Source organism: Silene latifolia, chromosome X (genome assembly GCF_048544455.1).
Source record: "Silene latifolia isolate original U9 population chromosome X, ASM4854445v1, whole genome shotgun sequence".
Classification (NCBI taxonomy): Eukaryota; Viridiplantae; Streptophyta; class Magnoliopsida; order Caryophyllales; family Caryophyllaceae; genus Silene; species Silene latifolia.
This window is the reverse complement of record NC_133537.1, coordinates 341,228,136-341,252,529: the sequence shown is the minus strand read 5'-3', so window position 1 is coordinate 341,252,529 and position 24,394 is coordinate 341,228,136. Positions and strand designations below refer to the sequence as shown.

The following is a 24,394-nucleotide window of genomic DNA, read 5'->3' as shown; positions in this document are numbered from 1 at the left end:
AAAACCCGAATATGCAATTAAGTATAAAAGTTACAATTCAGAATAGGAATAACGAACATCCATGCAAAATAGAATATTAGTTTACATAACCAACATGTGAGTCAGGTCGGGTCACAGCCATGTGGGTTGGGTCGGGTCGGGTCAGACGCATGTGCAATTGGGTTAGATTAGACCCATTAAACTAGGGTTAGGTCAGACTCATTGGGATCGAGTCGGGTCGGATTAATTCACGTTTTTCGGGACAAGTAAAACCGAATATTATTTAATTTTATAAAACAAATTAAAAAATAACTTTTTTTTAATGATTTTAATCAAATAAAATTAGAAGTAAAATATCCTATTTGTTTAAATGAATTAATTAAAAAGTCCACATGTGAAAAAATTCAATAATATCACCCTAGATCTATTTATTGTGTGCATTAAAATTAATAGAAAAATTAATACAAGTCGCAAAATTTGATATAAATTAAGAATCAACAATAATACATCAGATCTGAATATTGAGAGCATTAATCCATAAAATTTAAAAAAGTATAATTTTTTTTTTGTTTTAATTAAATTAACAATAAAATTAAAATGTGTATGTATATAATAGATATATGATTTTTTTTACTTGGTAAAAAAAGGCACAAATAGGATTATACATCCAGTTGTACCATAAGCAAGGTATAAGAATCCGAGCTTATATGTATTTTTTCTGAGCTAATTCAAAATTTATGGTTTTAATGTGTAAATAGACGAGTTCAATACTTTTTAATAAAGCTCATATTATTTAACATAAAGCTCGGATACTTTATCACAAAACTCAGATTCTACACCGTACAACATATACAACTGGTTGTATAATTCATGAATTGAAAAAAAGGACCCTCTCTATTTAGTAAAAAATAAGACCCTATTTTGAAGGAGTTATGTCTAAAATATACATTGCATGCCGGAATAGATCGTTATTTTCAACTAAAGTGATGGTAAATTTACAGATCCTTACTTGCATGTCATTCAAATATTAAAATTCATGTGAACAAATAATTAAAAAACGAAAAAGTTCAAAGATCTTAACACTAAGAATAATAATTACTCAGATCATTTTCAATCGTAAAATGGCATAAAATTTAAAAAAAAAACATCAAAAAATACAACTATATCCACTTTGCGTGTTATTAAGAATACAAATAGGCCGAGTATAAGATTTTACCGTCATCGTCTTCATCTCGATTTGATTGCACATCTTTTTTTTTTTCCTGCTTCATCTTTATCCCTTCATACATGGTTTGCGTTTTGTGAACAAAACCATGGAATACATCTGATTATATTGTTTAAAACAAAGTAATGATGTTTTTATGAGGATTTGTTGTGGGATGATACAAGAGCCGGATATTGAAGGGATGAGAAAAGAGGCCGACTAAGTTGACGATGGATGAATTGATCAGATTTGCGGAGTGTGTGAGTATGAGTGAGGCGGCGGAGATTGAGAGGATGAGTAGGGTTTGATTGAGAGGATGAGTGGATGACTGTTACGGAGAAGCGTTTGGCATATGAGCCTTTATATAAGACGAAAACGGAATGGGCATGATTAATGGATTGATTGTAGGTTCCTTTGTCAGAGCAATTCAAATAATCAGACCTCCGAACACGCATTTCCGCCCCAAAAATATTCATCTCAAAGCCATAATTTTTTACTTAAAACACTAAGTTGTCAAACTAAAAACGATAGTTATCAAACTAAAAATCACATCTTACAAAAATAGAGTAGAACTTTAAATGTAAAGAACTTAAAATCTGAAGTCTTCATTATAATACTTAAAATTTTCAAGATAAATTCATGAGTTTAAAAGATTAAACTTATTAAATTACAAGATTTGTGTGCAAAATTTGAAATAATTTAAAACCCAATTTTCAACTTAAATTCAAGGTTCTCTACATAAACCATGACTTTTCACTTGAAAACAAAATATAAGTTCTCAATATAAAAACACAAGTATTCAAGTTAAAACAATAGGTTGAAACTTGAAAGTATGATTGAAATTTAATTTTAAATTCTGGAATTTTAAGATCAATACAAATCCGGTAGTTGGCAGCACCGGCAGCGGCTAATCAACCTTCTTTAATCTTGGTTTTAATCGTTGGGTGGGAGTAGAGAAAGGGCATAGTAGGTGGCGACAACCGCAACAATGGTGAATTGGGACGGACATAACAATCGCGAATGAAGGCGACGAGGAGGTAGATTGTAAAGGGGGCAAATTAGGTGGTGATGGTGAGGACGTGGGCTGCAGAGGCGGCGCGAAATCGGCGTTGACAATGACGTGAGTTGGAGTTGTGGTTGAAGGGGTGGTTGGCAGTAGAACTCTGAAGTATGCTTATTGGATGTTTTTTGTTTTTCGTTTTTATATAACCATTTTTTATTGGGCTCTTCTCTTTTATTGGGCCCGTCCTATGCTATAGGACGGTCCTATAGGAGAGTTACTGCAGATTAAATCATGTTAGCATATTTCGTTTATTAATTTAATCGGGCTTTTTTACCAATATTAACATATATTCGGGTTATAATTTTTTTTTTTCATGCAAATCATCATTTAATTTTGATTATTATAGTTGATTCGAGCAACCAAATAAGACCGGTGATTGGTGACACAACTCAATACCCGTGCAATTTTGCACGGGTTGAAAACTAGTTTAGTTTAGTTCAAGTATTCCGTTAAAGAACATGGAACTCCTCTCCAAATATCTCAACCACAAAAAATATCTAAAAAGAACGACCACCTTAAAGAGGGAAAATCATAAAAATTAAAAAATGATTACATCTCAATTTCATTTTTCATTTCCCCCAAATTGATCCTCGTACAAACCCTAAAATCACACACACTTGACATCATTTGCATAAATCTCTCAACTTTCCGATTTAATACAATCTAATTCTTCCCCAATTTTCAATCGAAAATCCAAAATTAACGATGCTCTCGAATTACAACAATTCTTAGCAGTGACAATTCAAATAATGGTAAACACAGCTAAAAAAACCCCCAATTCAATTACCAATTGTATATGGAACAACAATTATGCCGGAGTTTCGAAAAGGTGAAAATCGTCGTCGTATTTCACCAGCAAAGAACCCTAGAAATCAGAATAAAGCTACTGTAGTTGCCGGGAATTGTATTCGTACACGCGCTGCCGCAGCTCGTGAAGCCGCCGCCGTTGCAGCTGTCCCCGCCGTCGCCGGAGATCGGGGAAGGAAAAGAGTAGAGGTGAAGAAGGGGAAGAGGAAGGTGAGTGAAGTTCCGGTGATTGTTATTTCGGAGGAAAAGAGTTCGTCGAAAGCGGCGGATTTCGACGAGGAGGAGGAAGAAGAGGAAGAGGAAGAGGAAGAGGAAGAGGAGGAAGATATGTTGGGGGATGATAGTGGTGGATTGAGTGCTAATAAGGTTACTGGTCATGATGATGATGGCGGTAAATCTCCGTTTCCTGAAAGGGTAAGAGAATAGAGATTGTGTTAATTTGTGTAGTTTTATACTTTTATTAGTTTATTTTGATTTGATTGTTTATTAGACTTTAGCGGAACCAGGATTTGTAGTTACTAGAGGCGAGAATTAGTAAATGCAATAAGGGAAACTAGAAAAAAATCGGAAATTTAGATTAAAGTTTCAATTTTGATGCTGTTTTGGAGGCATCCGCTACTACCAGCCCCCTCAGTTCTGCAATTGGGTTTAGTAATTGACTAATTGTGGTAGTTTGGTTAGGTTTGTTAGTATGGTTGTTTGATTTGATTGATTGTTAGGTTTGGCGGAACTAAGATTTGTAGTTAGGAGGGGCGAGAATTTTCCGGGATGAATTAGTGATGCAATAAGGAAATCCGGAAACTGTGTACAAGTAGAAAAAGTTAGCTCAAAGTAGCAATTTTTTTGGTTGTTTAGGGGTGATCGTCCCTATTAGCCTCATTAGTAATGGTGGTAGTTTGTGTAGGTTTATTAGTGTGCAATTCCATTTTTTTTTCCAAATTCTTTTATTTTACCCTTGTTTTCTCCCCCTTATCCTTAATTTTCACTTTTAAAGTACATGATCGCCCTCTATAAAACAAAAAAGGTATTATTTTCGCACAAAATTTGATAGTAAAATATGGATGTTCTGAAAAATCAGCGCGCCTCGTGTGCAGAAGGCGTGCGCCTTCGCCTCCCGCCTCAGTCCCTTGGGACTCCATCACCTCAGTGCGCTTTGCGCCTTCTCAAACTAAGATGTGGATATTGGTGAATTAGGTCAATGATATACGTGAATTTTGTATGGTTATTTCAGGTTCAAGTGGGGAGCTCTCCTGTGTATAGGGTGGAGAGGAAATTGGGGAAAGGTGGGTTTGGACAGGTGTTTGTCGGCCGGCGTTTGAGTGGCGGGAATGATCGGACTAGTGGTCCAGGGGCTACAGAGGTAATCTACTTTGTGTGTATAAATGATGCGAAACTATGATTGATATGTTAATTGGTTTATGCATTGCCTGTCAGTGTACGTGGCCATTTGGGTGGATTTTGATGTGTGTTAATGAAGATTGTGTATTTTTTGAAAGTGTCATTGCTGAACATCTTGAATAAAATATTATCAGTTTGACGGTCATTTCTGAGTTATTGGATGCCTTTGTGCTGTGATTGTGATATAACCGCAGTCTCTAGTTTATCAACATTACAAATGCGGGTGTGTTTGTTGATTGTCGACTTGAGTTAGATGCAAGGCTTTTACTAATTTGAGAATAAAAGTGGACATTGATGATTGATGTCAGGTTTGTTTGCTTGTTGTCAACGTGAGTGTTAAAAAATGTTGTGAAAGATACATCCCTATATGTGTGTCATACTTATCTGTGATTGACGTGGCTAGTGGCATGCCTTAATAGACATTATACTTGCTGAAAGGTATTACTGTCCAGCAACTCGAATTCAATGTTCTGAGCCTAATGTCTCACATTCGCGTCCACAGTGTTATTTATTGTAGTTTGCGTGTATTTTTGTGGATATTATTCATGCTCGCAACTTCTATTGCTCAGGAAGTTGGAATGAATACAAGATCTGTATTCAGAGTGCAAGATTCTAAACTGCTAGAGTTCTGTCTGTCTTCTGTTATTATAAGTCAATAGGTTGATTCATTACCCTTCATATAACATGTTCTTATTTCTGTTAAAGGTGGCTTTGAAGTTCGAGCATAAGAATAGCAAAGGGTGTAACTACGGTCCTCCGTACGAGTGGCAAGTGTACAAGTATGTGTCCCTGTGTTTTTTTTAATATGCTGTTTTCTTTTTAAAACAACAGTTCCGACTTCGAATGACTCCAATTATTAGACTCATAGTGACAAAAGTTTCTAAGAGTATACATTTCTCATTATGTCCTCACATATTGGGATATGTAATATCCAATTGAGTGTCTTAAAATGTGGAGAATAACATGAACATAACAGAAAAAGTACTAGGATTTATAGATTTATTGTTTTGTGGGTTTTAAGTGCTGTACTGTGCTTTGATTATGCTTGCAGCACCCTTGGTGGTAGTCATGGAGTACCCAAGGTGCATTACAAAGGAAAGCAAGGAGACTACTATGTTATGGTACCATCACTTTATCTTGCTCATGTAGGTTTGTTGGTATGATCAATGTTGACCTTACCAATACAAGTCCCTGTCTGCAGGTTATGGACATGCTTGGACCAAGCTTATGGGATGTATGGAATACTTCTGGCCAAACGTTAGTACTCTACATCTGTACACATGAAGAGTGCATCATTGCTTTTACTTTATATTAACATCATATTTAGGCCTTCAATGTTTAGAAATCTGTATTGCTGCTGCGTGGTAGAGTGTACATCATTATGCTTATGATGATGGTGTGAAACACTTGGATTTGTCTACTGAATTTAGTTGTTTTGGTAAAATGTTGGCCGTTTGGTTTCAATATTTGAGTATGGCTCATGTTTGATCAACTTTATTCTTTCCTACTCTCGGCAACCATCAAATGTGTTCAAATTTACTGTTAGTCAATATGGTACACTCATAGCTTCGTGGAGGGTGGTAGACTGGTAGTTCACGAGATTTCTAGCATTGTCGTCAGGTTAGTTTGTAATGATGATAAAAAAGTTATATGGCTAGCTAGAAGGAAAAGCTGTTTTATTGGCTTGAAATGACAGTTGCAATAACGTCATTCATTTATGCTTTGTGATGAGTGCCTGGAATTTTTCGGGATAATACATTTTGGGAACAGCAGTCTCTTCTATAAACCTCAGTTGGTTGGTGGGGATTGCTAATTGTAGAATGGAAGTTCGGTCTCAACCCAATCATTTTTACTGTATTGGGGGGTTTGCTTGGCTTCATGCTCTCAACATTCCAACACATTTTCTCATCAGCTCATGATGAGGAACAACTTTTTGTTTGAGAACATGAATATTAGTGAATTTTTTGTATGTTCTAGATACCAGGTTTGATTTTGAGTATTTCTATTTGAATCAATTCTTACTTTTGATGTGCCTGCAGGATGTCAGTTGAAATGGTCTCCTGTATTGCTGTTGAATCTTTATCAATCCTTGAGAAGATGCATGCTAGAGGGTACTGTGTTTGTAATATTTGCAAACAATAAAAAGCTGTTTCATTCCAATCCCATCTTGTCAGCGAATTTGATTCTGCTACTTGAGCTTGTGTGAGACAAGATAATTGATTATGTCATGTTTTATGTCGATGTCAGTTATGTACATGGAGACGTGAAACCAGAGAACTTTTTACTTGGTCAGCCATCCACTGCTCAGGAGAAGAAATTGTATCTTGTTGACCTTGGATTAGGTAATTTGTCATCTGTGGACACTCTTTTGATGATTTTTGTTCACAAGTATTTTTTTGATCTATTTAGCATTTTCAACTTGTTGCAGCGACCAAGTGGAGGGATACCTCAAGTGGGAAACATGTGGATTATGATCAGCGTCCTGATATGTTCAGGTTAGCAAAATTCGTTTTCACTCATATTTGTAATCAATGCATCATTGGTTGTTATTGAATTGTGTCGTCTTTTACACAATACCTCAATGTAAAAATGAACAGGGGAACCGTTCGTTATGCAAGTGTGCATGCCCATCTTGGTAGAACTGCAAGCAGAAGAGATGACTTAGAATCTCTTGCATATACACTTATTTTTCTTTTGAAAGGCAGATTGCCCTGGCAAGGCTATCAGGTATTTTTTGATTACTGTGGTTTTTAGTGCCTTAACGACCATTATTTATAAAAGGGCCGTTGCATAATTTTCATTATTGCTTTTCAGGGTGACAACAAATCTTTCCTGGTCTGTAAGAAAAAGATGGGAACATCTCCAGATGTGATGTGCTGTTTCTGTCCACCGCCTCTTAAACAATTTGTTGAAGAAATTGTGAATATGAAGTTTGATGAAGAGCCCAACTATTCCAAGCTAATATCTGTGTTTGATGGATTGATTGGACCAAACCCATCCATACGACCAATAAATACTGATGGTGCTCAGAAGGTATTATTGTTCCTAGACAGAGATTTGTCTTAATTTCTGTTTTTTTTGGCCAATGTTCGTTTATACTTACTATTTAAGTTATGTTAGATTATCTACCAAGTTGGACAAAAACGTGGAAGGTTAAACGTCGATGAAGATGATGATGGGCAGCAGAAGAAGAAGGTCCGACTAGGAGTTCCGGCTACGCAATGGGTTTCTGTTTATAATGCTCGGACACCTATGAAGCAGAGGTACATTTGTTTTATGGTTATAGTAATCCGGAATCTGTAATTAAGCATCTACACATACCTATTAATCTAAATCTAATTCTGTGTTCAATTTCTTTGTCCATGTTGTGGTTTCTCTGTTCTTTTTCTTTGTTAATTTATTGTCATTTATTAGAAAAGTTTAAGTTCATCCGTGTGGTGAACTGAAGATAGGCATACAAAACCTTAAAGTGCAAATTTTGGTGTTTTTATACATCTTGATAATCCTTCTATCCTTCATTCTGTGTAGGTACCATTACAATGTTGCTGATGCTAGATTGGAACAACACGTGGAGAGAGGGAACACTGATGGTTTACTCATAAGCTCTGTTTCTTCGTGCTCCAATCTTTGGGCTTTGATCATGGATGGTGGAACTGGCTTTAGCCACCAAATTTATGAGTTATCACCCCATTTCTTGCATAAGGTGGGTGCTGTTATGTGATGTATATTTTTCAAATTAAGCTTTTGTTAAGTTAATTATTTTCTGAACAGTTTGATGGTTGATATCTCTTAGGAGTGGATCATGGAACAATGGGAAAAGAATTTCTACATCAGTTCTGTTGCTGGAGCTACCAATGGAAGCTCTCTTGTGGTGATGTCTAAAGGTTTGCTATAGAAGCATACTTTTGATCTTGATGAAATTATAGTACTTCTCAGAGGCTCGCTTGGAATGGGAGTAACCGAGTAATTATTACTGGAGTAATAGAGCTTAAATGAACTAAAAAATGGAGGAAAGTGATGGAGGTTGGAGATAGAAATGGGGGAAGATAGTGTAATGGTCCCTCCATTAAGGGGGTAATAATTACCCACCTCCCCTAGGGGTGGGCACCGGTCCAAAACCGGACCGGACCGGAACCGGAATCGTCAAAATTCATGGTCCGGGACCGGATTACAAAAATTCCGGACCGGAAAAATTCCGGTCCAAGACCGGACCGGACCGGTTGGACCGGAATTACCCACCTTTTCAAATTCCGGTCCAAAAATTCCGGTCCATTGGACCGGATCGGACCAGTTGGACCGGAATAAAAATACAATTTTAAGAAAAAAATGCAAATAACAATAATTCCGGGCATTCCGGTTCAAACCGGTCCCGGACCGGACCGGACCGGACCGGAAACCGGAATCTTGGAAAATGGTGGACCGGAGACCGGATCGGAATTTTTAATTCCGGTTCCGGTCCACTAGATTCCGGTCCGGACCGGTCCATTTTTCCGGTTCGGACCAGATTATGCCCACCCCTACTCCTAAGTAATGCAATACCTTCATATGGAGGTTATAGTTCCTCCCTCACCTCCTCTTTCCACCCTCCACGACCACCAATCTCCTTCCATTTCTTCTTGTTTTAGCCTCTATTACTCCAGACCTCCAGTAGTAATTACTCTCGTTCCAAGCGAGCCCTCAGACTTAGTTGTTTCTGCCTGTGTTGCTATTACTTAATTAATTCATGTTGTCTCTAAATTTTTCTGTGTATAAATGTTAGTTAGTACTGTAGAAAGGAGGGTGCTGTGGTGTCTATGTTTGTTCTTGTTTGTGGTTTCTTGTAGATATGGTTACGAGCAAGGATTTGATTTTTGGACGTTTAAGGCTCAATCTTTATGTTTTCTCTCTAAGTAGAACTTCAAATATCTGAAAAATTTTCTTTTGATGTTTGCCGTGTTCTGTGGAGCGATTGAGATTTTTACCGTGTGATACTTGTAATGTATGAATGCTGGTGGACATAACCTATTTGCCGAGCACCTGATGTCTGAAGGTACACGTGACTTCTGTTGATCACCAGGTTGCCTGATGTATATGGTCTGATATCACTCAGTTACTGTAGCCACGTACTAGACTAGTTGTAGTACTAGGATCTTTCCAGATTCATTAAATGGATAATACTTCCCTCTTGAGGGATGAAATTGAGACTTAACACATGAAGCTAGCAAAAATGTGACATTTTATTATCTCTCTTCTGTTGTTCTTGGCTTAACTTTTTCCCTCACTGTCTTGGGCTTATCATGTAGAGCTTATGTTGCCTGATTGACTAGGCTTGTGTTTTTTTGGGTGCGTGTTTATGATATGCTGCCCTTGGTGCTAATGTTGTTAGATTTTAATAAAGTGACTTCTAAATGGGCTTGCTTTCTGATTGCTGTATCATTTTCTCCCTTAGAGTTGCAATGCGCTCGACAAACCTGCCTTGTGCCTTTTCTGTTTGCACTGAATCACTGTTTGAATTCCAATAACTTTGTAGGTACTCAGTACACTCAACAGTCATACAAAGTGAGTGATGCCTTCCCCTTCAAGTGGATAAATAAGAAGTGGAGGGAAGGTTTTCATGTCACATCTATGGCTACTGCTGGATCAAGATGGGGTGTTGTCATGTCTCGTAACGCTGGTTACAGTGATCAGGTTGATTTCTGGAACTTGGAAGTGACGTATCTTTACATGTTCGCATGTGATCTGTTCTTTCCTTTTATTCCCTGAGCAGATGACGGTTGCATATATTATTCACGTCACGCGACCCCAATCATCTTGGGGTTAAGTCTGTGGTCTATGTCACTTTTCCTTCCGTAAAAGAGTCAATTTTTCTGGCCGATTTTCTAAATTTCCTTCAAAAACAAATTTCGTTCTTATTTTGCCGCTACCCTAAATTTCTTTTATCTCCAATCCACCCAACCACCCACATCCCACTCAGTCACCCTAGGCGTCATTGCCTCCACCCCAGCCCAATATGTACTGTCAACCACCTACTCACCCCACACCCAAACCACTAGTGCTCCAGCACCAGCCGCCATAAACTCCTCCCATACTCGCAAATATCGAACCCCACCCTTCAAAACATCCTGCCTCATCCCCGATAAACTTTCCCCCACCCTTGAAAATCTACAAATGATGATTTTCAAGGGTTGGGGAGGGGATGCACCAGAGGATTGTTCTGGAGTGATGTTTGTTTTTGTTTGAGGTGGGAGGTGGTTTCCAAGGATTTGGGTGGTTGGTGGTCTGAGGCAATACAGGTTGGAGGTGTAACTCACCCTTTTTTCCCAGTCGGGATTGGCTTTTGGTAGTGTTTACTAACGGTGGTAGTTTTGAATTTATAAGTGTAGTTAATTTGAAAGATTTATAAGAGTAGTACCTGTTCAAAATTCAAAAATATAGTATATGATGTGTTTTGCTTGCATACTCCGTAATATTTTCATTGCTTCGTTCAATGTGAAAATATTTTTGTGGGGTATTCGGAATCTATTCCTCGGACCACATATTGTTGCATTAGTGATTGATCTGCTATTCTGTTTTTAATGCAAAGGTGATATGATCAGCTGCTAAGGTCCTCTTTTTTGGCGTTTCCGTCGTTTTCTCTGTAGGTCGTGGAACTAGATTTTCTCTATCCAAGTGAAGGTATTCACAAGCGCTGGGACAGTGGCTACCGAATAACATCAACTGCGGCTAATCTTGATCAAACCGCATTAGTCCTGAGTGTGCCAAAGCGCCGACCAGGTGATGAGACTCAAGAAACTTTGAGAACCTCACAATTTCCAAGCACCCATGTTAAGGTAAGTGTTTTCCCAATCCACATTCAGTCCCCGACCTTGAACGAATTTAAGGATCTAAATAATTAGTTTATTTTTTCTTCCTATTGGAGACATGATGAGTTGATGATCGTCTCATAAGTCATAAGATTATGGGAGACTTGAAATCGGTTCTGAAATGTTGTGGGTGGTGTGAATAATGCATGAATGAAACATTTCTGAACCCTTTTTTTTACGATGCAGGATAAATGGGCAAAAAATCTGTACCTGGCATGCTTGTGCTATGGAAGAACAGTGTCATAAACCTGTATTACATACGAAAGGTATCTAAATATCATGTAACATATCATGTAGCAGGTTGTAACCGATGATATGCAAAATCAGAACACAATATAGGCATTCCCTCGCCTTGTAGGCACAATCTTCATTTATGGAATAGAACCAATAGCTTAATTGCTCCCATAAGGGAGCTTTTGTTTCCCAGTAGTAATTCGGGAAAATGTTCCTGTAAAGTATTGTATTGCCATTTGTTGGCGCTCTTTGTCGAATATTTATGCAGTGGATTGATTTCAGATTATGTAGTGGATTAAACATCAACTGTGTCAAGTTGCCGCTTTTCATACTCCAGCAGTTGAGAACTGACGTTACTGGTCGGGGCACATTTTTCAATGGTAACAGTTTCATAAAATTAAACTGTGATGGTACACACTGATAGCCGTCCAATCTATTGGCATGGAATATCGGTGAGTACACATTGAAAATAATGACGTTTCAGAATGCAACCGATGGATTTGCTAAAACTATTCTGATTTCTTTTTTTTTTTTTTTTTTTTTTTTTTTTTTTTTTTTTTTTTGATTTCTGAGTAGACAGATAACTGAGATGTGTAATAATAATTTTAATAAAATAAAGCAGTTATTATTATTATTATTATTATTATTATTTATTTTATTTATTTTTATAAAAGGATGCACGCAGCTTTTATTAAAAGAAAAATAAAAGTTTACATGAAATTCTTCTTATTATTATTATTATTATTATTAAATTCTTTAAAATTTGTTGGAAATCAAGTACAGATTAAAACTGGGAAATAAAGACCGTCTGTGTAACAATGAGACCTGAGTTATCTGAAATTGAACCCAATAGATAGAAAAAATCCGAGGCCAAATTGACGATCATTGATGATCTGTTTTGATTCGATAATGACTTCCCTTGTTGATAAGGCGGACAATTAATAACACCGGCACAACATAACTTGATAGTTTTAACTTAAAAGCAAATATAGATAAACCTGACTCGATAATATTTTGAACAAAACCCGATCCAAATGAAACAAATTGAATCCATCTTAATAACGTCCCTACCAGATGCCGAACTTAACTAAAAACCGATGCTCCATATTAGCCTGTCAAAACCCGATTGTAATATGTCCGGATAAAAAAACCGACCCGAATGACTTGATCGCCACCTGCACCTATAGAGCCAAACGAAGAAAAAAAAAAAGAACTTTTGAGGAGTAGATAGATAAACGAACAGAGTAGTAAAGTTGGGAGACGGGTGGTGGTGATGCAATAGCTCTTGATTTAGTAATTACACTTCAATGGGGGTTTTGCCTTATCTTTCTTCCTCCTTTTGCTCACCCCTTCTATCTTCTCCTTCTCATTGTATGTCTCTCCTTCTCTCTTTTATGTTTCCTCACTTACCCTTTTCACTATTTTCTCCTTTTTCTCTGTTGCATGTCTCTATGCTCTGCTGGGGTTTTCTTGTTTATATGAATGTTTTCGTATAGCTTAGTGGGTGTTGGAGACTTAGGAGTATTCAATACGGGTACGTGTCCAAGTATCGGAATGCTGTTTTATGAAAATAAGCATATTTGGCTTAAAATGAGGTGTTCAAGATTTCAAGTGTCATATTAAGTACAAGAGTCGAGTGTGTCAGACACATGTACTCCCTATATCTCGATCATTTGTTTACCTTTAATTAAAATACCGTTCACAAAGAATCAAAATCTAAACAAATGATTGAGAATTTGAGATGCAAGGGGTATGTATTGTTCAGCAAGTACTCCCTCTGTCCGGTCATTTGTTGTTCTTTTCCATATTGGGTTGTCTCAATCATTTATTTGTTGTCCTTTCTATTTTAAGAATGAACTTGATGAACAATTTGATCATTCTCACTCAATTTGTTCCACTTGTCATTTAGTAATTGGCTCCTTTCTCTTTCCTTGGTCTTTGTGCCAAAATCAAAGGACAACAATTGACCGGGACGGAGGGAGTATATAAATAAGGGGCATCAAAACATCACCACCGCACCCCAGTGTTTCACGTGGGTTTGTAAATGGTGGGTCGGATGTGTGCAGCATTACCCTGCAATAACAATACATAGAGCAGTTGCTAGTTGGGGTCAGTTTGTGGTTGTTAATGAATGGTGTGATCATTTTGTTGCATTAACAAATATGAATTTTGCTGATCATTATTTATTAGCAATAAATTTGATGTAGATAGGAGGAAATCTGTTGGATTACGTGTGAGATCGAGCTTGGAGGATAAGGATGTTGATACTGGGACTTCAGATGCCTCTACAAGATCAAGTTTGGAGGATAAGGTTACACAATTTACTCTAATTGTTGATTTGATTTTTTAGCGATTCAAAGGTCGCATATTTAATCTTTCGTATAATATTCTGATGTTTAAGATTAGGTGCAAAATCGCAAATGGCTTCACTGTTCATATGTTTTATTTTTGTGAGTTGCAGGATGATGGAGTCGTAACATCTCGACGACTGTGCCTTGCATGCTTATGTTCAACAGTATCTCTAATAACCCCCCATAGCAAGACTTTTGTCAGACAAGAAGCCATGGCTGCAGACGGAAAAGAAAGAGCAGTTTGTCGGAATTGTGGTGGGATCGGTGCTATTATTTGTAAGTTCATCTACCTACATTTCAGTCAAAACAAGACGCAAAAGGAAACATTGACTGATACGCCTTTTTTATCCCTTGTAATTTTTATTCTGTAGAGGATTGTCCATCTATGGTTATGGTGTCACTTTTGAGGAGTTTAATTCTGAATAGAGATGCATGTTTTCCGACTTTCCCCTGCATGATTACCCATTTACCAGATAAATTTGATCATAAAGGTGAAAACTTTGTTAGTTGTGGTGTTTGTCGGACATTGGATCTGTTAAACCCGCGAGCATATTTAACTTAGGTGCTTACTGTTCAGTAATGTCCTTTTATATGCTTTAAAACCTACCGCGGGGCAGTACTAATGCTTGTTGTCTTTTATATAGGTGATATGTGCGGTGGAACAGGAAAATGGAAGGCACTAAATAGAAAGCGTGCAAAAGATGTATATGAGTTTACCGAGTGCCCTAACTGCTACGGTAAGATTTTCACGGTTCAGTTCACCTGCCATGATCTAAACGTTGTTTCTTGCCATTTCCGTTAATGAAATTTGTTTCTTCCCTATGCCGTTGATTATATGTTAACTTTTAAGACGTCATCTTTACTTGCCAAGTCCCTTTTTCTGCGCAGGTCGAGGGAAGCTTGTTTGCCCCGTGTGTTTGGGTACTGGCTTACCCAACAACAAAGGTCTACTACGAAGACCTGATGCAAAGCAGTTGCTCGATAAGATGTATAATGGCCGGTTATTACCCGGTTCTTAAGTAAGTTCCATCGACAATTCTGGTAAATGCAATGAACCGGTTGTTCTTATTAGGGATTGTTGATTGGATAGTACCTTCTTTTCAGGAATCATTGAAGCGCCATGCTGCCGTTGGATGACAAAGGCCGTTTTCTGAGGGTTTTTCGAATTTTGTCTGTGTAAAGCTTTTGGAGCAGGATGACAACAATAGATTATAGATGGTCATATTTTTACTGTTTACAGAACGACTGCGAAATTGAGAATGCAAATATGTATAATGTTGAATTTTGATCAACTGCCTCTGTAAAATCGAAATTTTTATTGCATCTACCAAGCTCTGTCTTGTTCACAAATGTTCAAACATCTTCACACGAGATCGTGTTGCACAATATTTCTTCAGTTACTATTGATTGATCTAATTTACAATCCTTCTCCTTTAAAATGTAACAACTTCACTAAAATTGTTCTTATGAATAGTGTTGCACTATGAATAGTCCTTAGCAATAGTATTGATGTTCAATCCTAGCCACTCCCTAATGGATGGTGTTCAATCTCAGCCACTCACTTATATATTGTGCATCATCTCAGCCGCCCAAATTCTCTCTTAATCTCATCTCAGCCGCTCAAATTATTCGTTGCCGACAACACACACAAACGCAGCAGCAACATGGGTCTCAGCCGGCTCACCGGCACAAAACCCGCTGTAAACTTGAGGTGAAATTGATAGGATTTAGAGCCGGTTGAGGGTGTCGGCAGACGGTTGACCGGCTGAGAGCCATCTTGAGAATTGTTGCGGGTTGGGAGCCGGTGGGCCGTCTGGGAAACAATTGTTTCCAATTTTGATGATGAATCATGATGATGGAAATGAGTCGTGGTTGCTGGTTGTTGTGAATGGTGAGCATCGCGGTGGTGGATCGAATTGATGCGGGTTGTTGATGTGGGTTGTTACCAGCTGCTGCTTGTTGTAGTTGTTGTGGGAAGGAGATTAGGTTCCGACATGGTGGTGAACGGGTTGATTGGTGAATGAGATGGATTGAATTGGTGGCTGTCGACGTTGTTGACGCAGATGACGGGTTTACTGCTCAATTGTGGTGAGAGCGAGGTAGATGACGGGTTTTCGGCAAAAGTGGAGATGCAATTGTCGTGGTTGTGGTGATGCGATGCAGGGGTCTGCGCGAGTTTGAGGGAGGAGCAGGTGCGATGGTGATTGAATTGGACTCGGGTTTAATGGTGGTGAATGGTGGATTGATGATGGTGAGCACGGAGGGTGATGGAGGTTGATGGGCAATGACGATGGAGGTGAAGGTGGCTGATGCGATGCAATGGTGCGATTTGTGACGGAAATGGAGGTTGATGGTGTTGATTGAACGGTGGGAAAGAGCCATTGCAGCTCGAGCGTGGTGCTGCTGATGGTATGGAGCTGCAGCGGAGTCGGGCCCGCTTGAATTGAGGACGTGGTGCACTGAGGGTCGATGTCGAGTTGAGAATTTAGTGGTATTTTAATGTTGATTGGTAATGGTGAATTGAAAGAATGGTGAGTTGATATGGGTGATTATAGTTTGATTGGTAAGGGAAATTTGGAGTCTGATTTTGGGGAAAATAGAACTTTAATGGAGGAGGTTGGGTTGTTGGTGATGCAGGGCGGAGCAGATGATGAAGGGTGCTGAAATGGTGGTATTGAAATTGCAGGAAACGAAGAAGCAGGGAAAGAGAGTGTGATTTTGTTTCCAAAGGTCAAGGGTTGACTTGAAATGCTTCTTTATTTTATTTCCTTTGACCCGTCTTGATTCCGTCTCGTTTCACTTGCTCAAATCTCCACTTTATTATACGTCTCACCTACAAATTATATTTAATTAAATAAAAGTAATAATAGTAATAATGCTAATATGATATAAAACCCGACTAATTATTAAATATGACTAAGATGACTAATTATTAAATTAGTAAATAAATGATCTATTATGTCATTTAACGCACACAAAATCGAGTTGAATAAGAGTTAAAGTATGGGTAAAATACGACTAAAATGCTACTTATCAGATATTGATTTGAGGAGATATTAGATCTGATTTGAATTGGGGCCAAATTTCACTTTATGTATAAGTATTGGGGCTAAATCACTCCAATGTCATACCTTAGAAGAAATTTGTGGTCTACTGAAATAATGGAAGCATTGTTGGTGTTGTACTTTATAATAAGGAGTAAGTCTTGCTTAAAACGGGTTGGATTTTAAGACGGGTCGTTGTGTGAGAGGAAATGGGTAGAGGGGACAAAGGTGGGACCCCCCATGTGCTTCTCCACTCACCCTAAAAGGGTATTTTGTGAGAGAATATAGTATCCGTCTTATTAATAAGACGGATACCTTGGTCTGAAATAAGAATTGGGGGTATAATAAGCATCTTCTTTTCCTATTCCTGTTTGATAACTTCACCCCATATGGGTATTGCACTTTGCAATGTGTGTTAACCGCCAACTGTGACCATTGTTAGTCCTTGAACTTGCTATTTACAAAATTACAAGCCAGTAGTAGTTTCAGACTTTGGGATGAACCCGAATGATTTCTTGTGGCCTACATCTACGATTGGTGTGTAGTTCGGAACCGATTTAGCCTGTGAAATAAATCTGAGAGTTTACTACTTTCCTATCCTTTACGCTACAAGTTACGATGAACCCTTATTTCCACGTTTCAGTACACACGTAGAGGGCAGCCAGTGTTACTGACAGTGCCAAAAGAACTGGAAGACCTGGGTTTCGTGCGTTGTTTGGGACTGACTTAGCATGTGAGCTATATCCTTGCTAACAACAATGTTCCGTTATTCCTTCCCTCGCCAAAGCACCTAACCTTACTAATTCTACTACCTCACATCTACCTAGAGCAACTTTCCTTAAATAAATCTTAACATCTACTACCATTTACTTACTTTCCTTCTTTTAGTATGACATGGTGACTTTTAGTATGACGGGATCGGGAGTAGGCCCCGCAGAGGGGGTGACGATGGTGAGTATGACATGGTGACTTCTATGTTTATCTTGGCTCACGCTCGCATGAGGTATGTCAGTTGGTGTCCGACAAGTTACTAATGCAATTCCCTTTTTCCAGTTTTTGAACAAGTACATCAGTTTAACCATTTCTTATAGGCATGTATCCATGGTGTTAATCAAATTTCGATGGAAAATCTAGAAATCGTGGATACAGCAACGTCTCCGCTTTCATATGGTTAAGACACTCCAAAGGATTATATGAGATGCATCAAGAAGGAACCGGCAATAGCCTCCCTCAAAAAAAGAAACCATATACTAACGTAGCCGGTGCAACATCACAATCTACCATGGCCATAACATGTTCAGCAAGCACCGGTTCCAAAACATATGAAGTAGCATAGTACCGATGGATACAAGTGCGCGAAAATATCAGATGTTTGGTTAATGCTTTTAATTTAAGTTGGACCGTAACTGGTTAGAAATGATGTTTTCGTTCGATGCCTGAACGAAGGACAATGAAAAACATGCATAGGTTAATCAGAATGAAAGCAATGTTTTTTGCAATCAATTTATTTGAACTATTTATTACTTCAGTACAAACAATACAACAACGATTAACAACATGAAAGTAATACATTTCATGAAGAATTTCACAGCTACAGCGGAATCGACAAACAACTTCTTCATCTGCAAAATATTTTCAATAGTTAGACCCACCGTCCTAGAAACTTCATCTTCAGCAACCCGTACGCAGCGAGTTTGAAAATATTGTTGATTGTGATGTGATCTTCAGACAACCACATTACAAATTCGTTACAATCTAAGCATTTGTGTTTGAAATATGGCTTTCTAGGGTTGTTAACGGAACCAGAAATCTTAATAATTGCATTATTCCCACATTTTAGGCACCTTTGATTCATAAATTTAAAACCATCTAATGGTGAATTTTTCCAAGAGGATGAAGACGACATAACCAAATCAAATGAAGGAGAGAGAAAGGGCGCGCAAAAGCAAGGGAAACGTAAATTACGAGGAGAGTTTCTCTCCATTTCCTAAAAAGAAATGGAGAGGCCAGTTCCTTTCGGTGGTCCAGATCGAATTCTTGCATCATCCAACGACTCAAAATTTATGAGTAAAAATAAAGGGATAATGAGGTTTTGGAGGAAAAATATTGTTAAATAAGTTTAAGAGAGGAAATGGAGGGGAAATGGAGAGAAAGAAATGGAGAGGATCCATTCTCGTAAATTACAATGGAACTGACAGAATGTCAGAAAGGAGTACAATATAAAGAGAATTAATAAATAAGTGTAGAAAGAAATTTGGACTTTTTGGAGGGAAATTGGGGAGATTTTGGAGGGAAAAATTAAGAAAAATGCAGGGATCTATTAAATGGGAAAATTGAGTAATTGTTTATACAAGATAGGCCATATGTTAAATTCTACCCAAGTTAATTATAAAGATTAGACAATTACATTCACAATCTCGGAGATAAACGTCAAAGTAACGTCATAGGATACCGCGACCGTTAGGTCGCGGACACCCAACTAGTTATCTCAAAATTTCAGTCACACGAGTGACGAAATATATACTGGTTCTCTCTGGTAGTAGCAAAACGCGGCAAAACACTTCAGCTGAACTTTCATGATCTCATGATCTGCAACTGTGAAAACATAAGCGAACCATCTAGCAAAAAACTTGTGGTATTGCCATCTCAGGCTGAAAAATCAAGCCTCGGTATTTGGCAGCCTGCTCAGAATCGTGTGCTCAGGTTTGTGATCACATTCGAAATCTAAATGAACGAAAGCTCGCTCTACTTCTGGGAGTTTCTCCAGTTTGTCCTGAAGCGTCTCGCCTATGGCGTGTGCATCTTTCAAATGAATTTCCTCAGGAAGCTCTATGTCAACCTAATTCAGTAATATACCAAAATGAGTTTATTCCAATCTCAAGTAAACCATTTAACTACTAGATAAAAAGAAAAAAGCGCGTAAAAAAACTAACTAGCCACCTCAACAAAGTAGAGCGCCCCGAAAGTGTAAGCACGCACTGTGTCTATACGCTTAACTTGAGGGTGACGTAAAACAAGGTATGTTAATTTTTGCAAAACCTCTGGAGGAGCTGTCTGTCCTATTAGCGAGACTGCAGAAAAAAAATTCATGTTAATACGGTACTGAAGATGGAAACCGACTACTATGGCTGAAATTGTGTCGTAGCTCCATTTTCAGTAGAATCTCTCTGAAAATATGAAAAAGGCGGTACCTGCATTCTCCAAAACAGTCCCGGACCAATTCACAATCGTGTAAATTGCAAGGATAATGGCGCCAGTAGGGTCAATCCACCAGATAATCTTGTCTCCAAGAATCGCAGCAACTAAACCGACTACATTAGTAACTACATCAAAGTAATGATCCTGCAGAAAAACGAGCATTATATCTCTTAACCCTAAATGACAGGAACTCACTCATAAAGTAGTACAGAGAAAAACTGTATACCTTGGCATAAGCGCGAACAATCTCATTTCCGGAGCTTCTGCAATACAGGAATAGGACCATCTTTACAACAGTAGCTGATATCATAATTCCAAACAGCCACACAAACTGGCTCCTGTCCATTTTCTCATTCGCCTCGCTTTTAACGATCTGTTCTACAGCCTGAATTAGCACTTGAAACCCTACAGAGAAAAATAGGAGTCTCGTAAATTTTTTTTTATATGGAAATTGGAATCAAGTGATATTATTGCTTAACGGCCAAAGCGTTAAATACAAACCTAGAGTAGCCATAACAGCTGCAAAAACGATGATGCCCACCGGCTGCACTCTTAATTTCCCAATCGGGTACTTGTAGATATTGATGTTCTTCATTGAAAGATGTGTGAACCAAAGTATACCACCCGCTAATAGGTCTAGCAAAGAATCTAGGGTTGATGCAGCAATGGCCAAAGATCCCGTCTTTATCGTGGCATAGATCTACGAGTAACAGCCCATTTTGGTCAAATTCGCAAATTCTTTATTTTCTTTTCCGATACAAGAAGAGGTAGCAAAAGACAGGACGAAGCTAGTCGATGTCCTAGATATTCCGCTTCTATCAAGTTCGTTCTATGGCCATCATGTGCTAGTTTTATGTAATACGACTAATACCTTGAATATTTATCTGTATAAGAACTTTTTTTTACGGCTGCCAAAAAAAAAAAAAAAAGACTAATACCTTGAATGCTAAAAGTACAACATTCGCGTAGTTAGAGATCTTCATAGCTCTCTCTTGTTGAGCTTGTTCTTCATCATCTTCTTCGGGAATTTCTGACTGTACTACAAGATCAACCTCCTCGAACGACTTGAGTGTCGCGAATTGTCTCTCATAATATTCCTTTTCTCCTGAATGACACAGTATCAGCTTAATAACAGAACATCAATCAGAAATTTCAGAAATCTAACAATTTCAGCTCTTTCACTCGGCAAGTAGGGGCGGTCGCCCCCGCTGGCGTTTGAAAATTTCGAAATTTTTAGTTAAAATTTTCGAATTTTTTTTAGGCCTCCTTATAATATTACCCTTTCTCCCCCGCTGAAAATTTTCGCCCCCGCTAACTTAAAATCCTCGCTCCGCCACTGCCCACTGGTCCAAACAGTTGCAAATGATCATGACCCTCAACCAAATCCATCATGATTACCTCATCTAATTCAAGTAGGATGATAATGACTTCGGATTATTAATGAAACCCGAAAATTATGCAACTAAACAGATATAAGCTGCAAATCTCAGGCAAGACCGTAGCATGCTTAGGAGTATTTTTAATTCTTGGTACGAGTATTTTAATCAAACGTTGATTGATCCTATATCATATTCCCTCCTCCCTTGAGATTTGTTATGCAACATTAAATAATTTAATTAAACGTAAACAAATGATTTAGACGTCTCATATTCCCTCCTCCCTTGGGAGTTGGTATGCAAGATTAAATAACTCCGTCTCATACTCCCTCCTCCCTTCGTTCCATTCATTAGTTTATTTTCTATTCTTTGTACGAGTATTTTAATCAAACGTAAACAAATAATTCACACGGAGTTAATAAGGCTAGAATGATGATTGCATTGATTCAAGATTTAATCATCAGTATCACACATTTAAAGCCTTAATATAGACACAAAATCTCATTGAAGACGGCGATATCCGTCACAAGCTTGTGACGGATACCATTTTGTCTCGCAAAATACCCATAAGAGGTGAGTGGGGAAGTACATGGGGATGCCCCACCTTGTCCCTCTCCTTTTTTGTGAGAGGTCTTCAGCTTAGCCCGTCACAAGCAAGACGCTTTGTAATATAGAAAGAACAATTCATGTAAATAAAGAACACCCCTTTTTGCAAGATTCAATCAATCAATTAATCAATCAATCAATCAATCAGCATACAGAAAACCCACATAGCAAATTCAAATTGGATGAAATATCAAAAACTAAAATTTTTCAGCATACTGCAACAAACACAAGTAACAACTTCTCACTCCGTCTCAATCATTTGTTAACTTTGATTAAAATATTTCTTACAATTAGTATAAAAGCTCGCAATTAAATATAAAAGGTAAAGAAATTAATAACCGAGACGGAAAGACTAATTAACAGACTACCTACTTAAACGTCACAGACCTAGTATTTATCGTTACGGGGCGAAAAAATCCAAGGGAAACAAGTAATAAATTAACTAGCAACAAAATTCGGAACCTGTAACTAAAAATTTCAAAATTTTCATTGTCAGGCTTATACTTTACATTCAACGATACCAATAATGGGACGTATAACACGTACTTAAGTTATTGTAAAACCGTCTTATAGTATTACGTAAATAAAGAGAGGAATAAAAACCTGGAGTTAAATTTGATGCTTTAGAAAAGTCAACATCATAAGGGCACTCATGATCAATACCAGGACGAAGTTTATCAGGCAAATTCGAAATGAATTCGGTTCTCAACGAGTTTACCGAGTTACGTCGACTCAGTCGACCGTTTCGAGTCGGACTTTTTTGCAATAATGGCGAATTTTGCCCTGAATTTCCCTCCATTTTTTTGATCTAACAAATAATCTTACTTCTCAACTAACTCAAGAAATAAAGAAAAAGAAAAAAGAAAAAAGAAAGGTAGTTATGGTGTATATTTTGACTTTCTAAGTGTATAGGTTTGTTGTTTTGTTGTGGATGGAGTTTGACATGTGTGAGGCTTGCCTATTATAGCCTTATAGGTATCTTATCTCATCACATTTGAGCCCACACATGTTCATATTAGTTTTGCTTATGTCATTTATCATATCGATTCCGTTCAGTTGGTATTACTTAAAACCGTCTTAATTTAAGAGTTTTATAAACTTCTTTTTAGTTATACTTTTATTTTATAAAATGTAAAAATCGTTTTAAGTTAAGACGGTGTTAAACAAAAATTATTATTGGTCTGATTTATCAATCATGTTATAGTTTATTAGTTAAAACAGGGATATAATAATAGATATATAATATAATCTCAGGTTTGACTTTTTCCTCCTTGGAGCGTTATTATACCTTATTTGTAAAAAAAAAACAAGAAAAAAAAGTCTTCCCTTCAAGGAAAATACATGAGCTTTATGTAAAAAATTCGTTTTAATAAGTGTTAGAGACTCTTACTCGGTAAAACATATTTCCTCAAAAAATTACTTCTAAATCTGAATTTGAGATATAAGAGTTGTTTCATGTTAGGGAAATAAAAGAGGTTTAAACCCGGGCAAAAAATGCATGGGTCGTAATAGTATGTTGTATGCACTATCATTAGATATAGGAGCATACACATTACAAATATGCGTGGTTAAGTGTTCAAATGTCATGAAAATATAAATAAGCGCGGTTACTGATCACCACCATACGATCAAATTATGTTAGAAAGTGTGTAAGTAATCTAAAATTTTAATTGATATAAATGTGATTTTGCGATGTATAAAATAATATTTAACCTATTTGAAATATCTATCTTTTAATTGGTTTATGACTTCTTTTTTTATCATAGTCAAATTTAACTTATATATATTTAAATTAAAAATTATACTCCCTTCATTCATCAAAAGATGGATATTTCAGATAATATATAATTTTAAATGATAGATAATAGAAAATTGCAATCAAAGTTAATGTTACTTGAGATTTATCGGGAAAAATTAATAAAGAAAACGGTATATTTACATTTAAACGTGACAAATGCAGGGAAAAAATAAAATATAGATAATCATTTGCCCTTCACATTATCCACTTTCAACTAATGCAGTAATGCGTAATGATTTGTTTTAAGGAAGGAGTGATTGGATATGTAATGAGAGTAACAGGACATGCTAGTGGTTAAGCTGTCTTATTGAAGTTGGGATTGGAATGTGGGTAAGCTGTCTCGACTTGATTCAAGACTGATCAACATAACCTGTAATGGTTCAAGTTTGGATCATAAGAACACGAATTTGTCCGCAGGCTGCTCATGGTCTTCTCATAGAATGGCGGGTATTCTCTCCAGTATCGAATTACCATGTTTATCAATTATACAGAAT

The 24,394-nt window shown here is 37.4% G+C and overlaps 3 protein-coding genes across 4 annotated transcripts; 2 read left to right on the top strand and 1 right to left on the bottom strand.

The window, feature by feature from the left end:
• The first annotated feature begins 2,714 nt into the window (after positions 1 to 2,714).
• On the top strand, positions 2,715 to 11,813 carry LOC141619484 (casein kinase 1-like protein HD16). The gene is made up of 16 exons (XM_074436502.1): positions 2,715 to 3,467; positions 4,285 to 4,413; positions 5,157 to 5,230; positions 5,503 to 5,572; positions 5,653 to 5,708; positions 6,491 to 6,562; positions 6,699 to 6,793; positions 6,880 to 6,946; positions 7,049 to 7,178; positions 7,266 to 7,484; positions 7,572 to 7,714; positions 7,980 to 8,154; positions 8,245 to 8,335; positions 9,961 to 10,118; positions 11,072 to 11,260; positions 11,480 to 11,813. The coding sequence occupies exons 1-16, from the start codon at positions 3,057 to 3,059 to the stop codon at positions 11,537 to 11,539; spliced, it is 2,139 nt and encodes a 712-aa protein (XP_074292603.1). The 5' UTR covers positions 2,715 to 3,056; the 3' UTR covers positions 11,540 to 11,813.
• Positions 11,814 to 12,716: 903 nt separating this feature from the next.
• On the top strand, positions 12,717 to 15,281 carry LOC141619483 (protein PHOTOSYSTEM I ASSEMBLY 2, chloroplastic). 2 transcript variants are annotated; one of them, XM_074436500.1, is made up of 6 exons: positions 12,717 to 12,898; positions 13,735 to 13,838; positions 13,989 to 14,154; positions 14,523 to 14,615; positions 14,767 to 14,897; positions 14,983 to 15,281. In XM_074436500.1, the coding sequence occupies exons 1-5, from the start codon at positions 12,835 to 12,837 to the stop codon at positions 14,895 to 14,897; spliced, it is 558 nt and encodes a 185-aa protein (XP_074292601.1). In that variant the 5' UTR covers positions 12,717 to 12,834; the 3' UTR covers positions 14,983 to 15,281. The 2 variants fall into 2 exon arrangements, with proteins under 2 accessions (XP_074292601.1, XP_074292602.1); XM_074436501.1 differs by lacking the exon at positions 14,983 to 15,281 and having other exon boundaries at positions 14,767 to 14,901.
• On the bottom strand, positions 15,178 to 23,037 carry LOC141619482 (metal tolerance protein 4-like). Its single transcript, XM_074436499.1, has 8 exons — positions 22,706 to 23,037; positions 21,059 to 21,225; positions 20,622 to 20,820; positions 20,347 to 20,525; positions 20,114 to 20,264; positions 19,863 to 19,993; positions 19,403 to 19,761; positions 15,178 to 15,303 (listed from the first exon to the last, which is right to left on the bottom strand). Exons 1-7 carry the CDS (start codon positions 22,899 to 22,901, stop codon positions 19,582 to 19,584), a joined length of 1,203 nt encoding a protein of 400 aa, XP_074292600.1. The 5' UTR covers positions 22,902 to 23,037; the 3' UTR covers positions 15,178 to 15,303; positions 19,403 to 19,581.
• Positions 23,038 to 24,394: the final 1,357 nt, after the last annotated feature.

Bases quoted from the DNA above. Each gene is read 5' to 3' on its own strand.
- LOC141619482 (XM_074436499.1), bottom strand. From the start codon at position 22,901: ATGGAGGGAAATTCAGGGCAAAATTCGCCATTATTGCAAAAAAGTCCG. The intron at 21,226-22,705 runs GTTTTTATTCCT...TGTGTCATTCAG, and splicing joins AGCATCAAATTTAACTCCAG to GAGAAAAGGAATATTATGAG. The intron at 20,821-21,058 runs GTATTAGTCTTT...TGTTACTCGTAG, and splicing joins TTGTACTTTTAGCATTCAAG to ATCTATGCCACGATAAAGAC.
- LOC141619483 (XM_074436500.1), top strand. From the start codon at position 12,835: ATGGGGGTTTTGCCTTATCTTTCTTCCTCCTTTTGCTCACCCCTTCTA. The intron at 13,839-13,988 runs GTTACACAATTT...TGTGAGTTGCAG, and splicing joins GATCAAGTTTGGAGGATAAG to GATGATGGAGTCGTAACATC. The intron at 14,155-14,522 runs GTAAGTTCATCT...TCTTTTATATAG, and splicing joins TGGGATCGGTGCTATTATTT to GTGATATGTGCGGTGGAACA.
- LOC141619484 (XM_074436502.1), top strand. From the start codon at position 3,057: ATGCCGGAGTTTCGAAAAGGTGAAAATCGTCGTCGTATTTCACCAGCA. The intron at 6,563-6,698 runs GTACTGTGTTTG...TGTCGATGTCAG, and splicing joins GAGAAGATGCATGCTAGAGG to TTATGTACATGGAGACGTGA. The intron at 10,119-11,071 runs GTTGATTTCTGG...TTTTCTCTGTAG, and splicing joins ACGCTGGTTACAGTGATCAG to GTCGTGGAACTAGATTTTCT.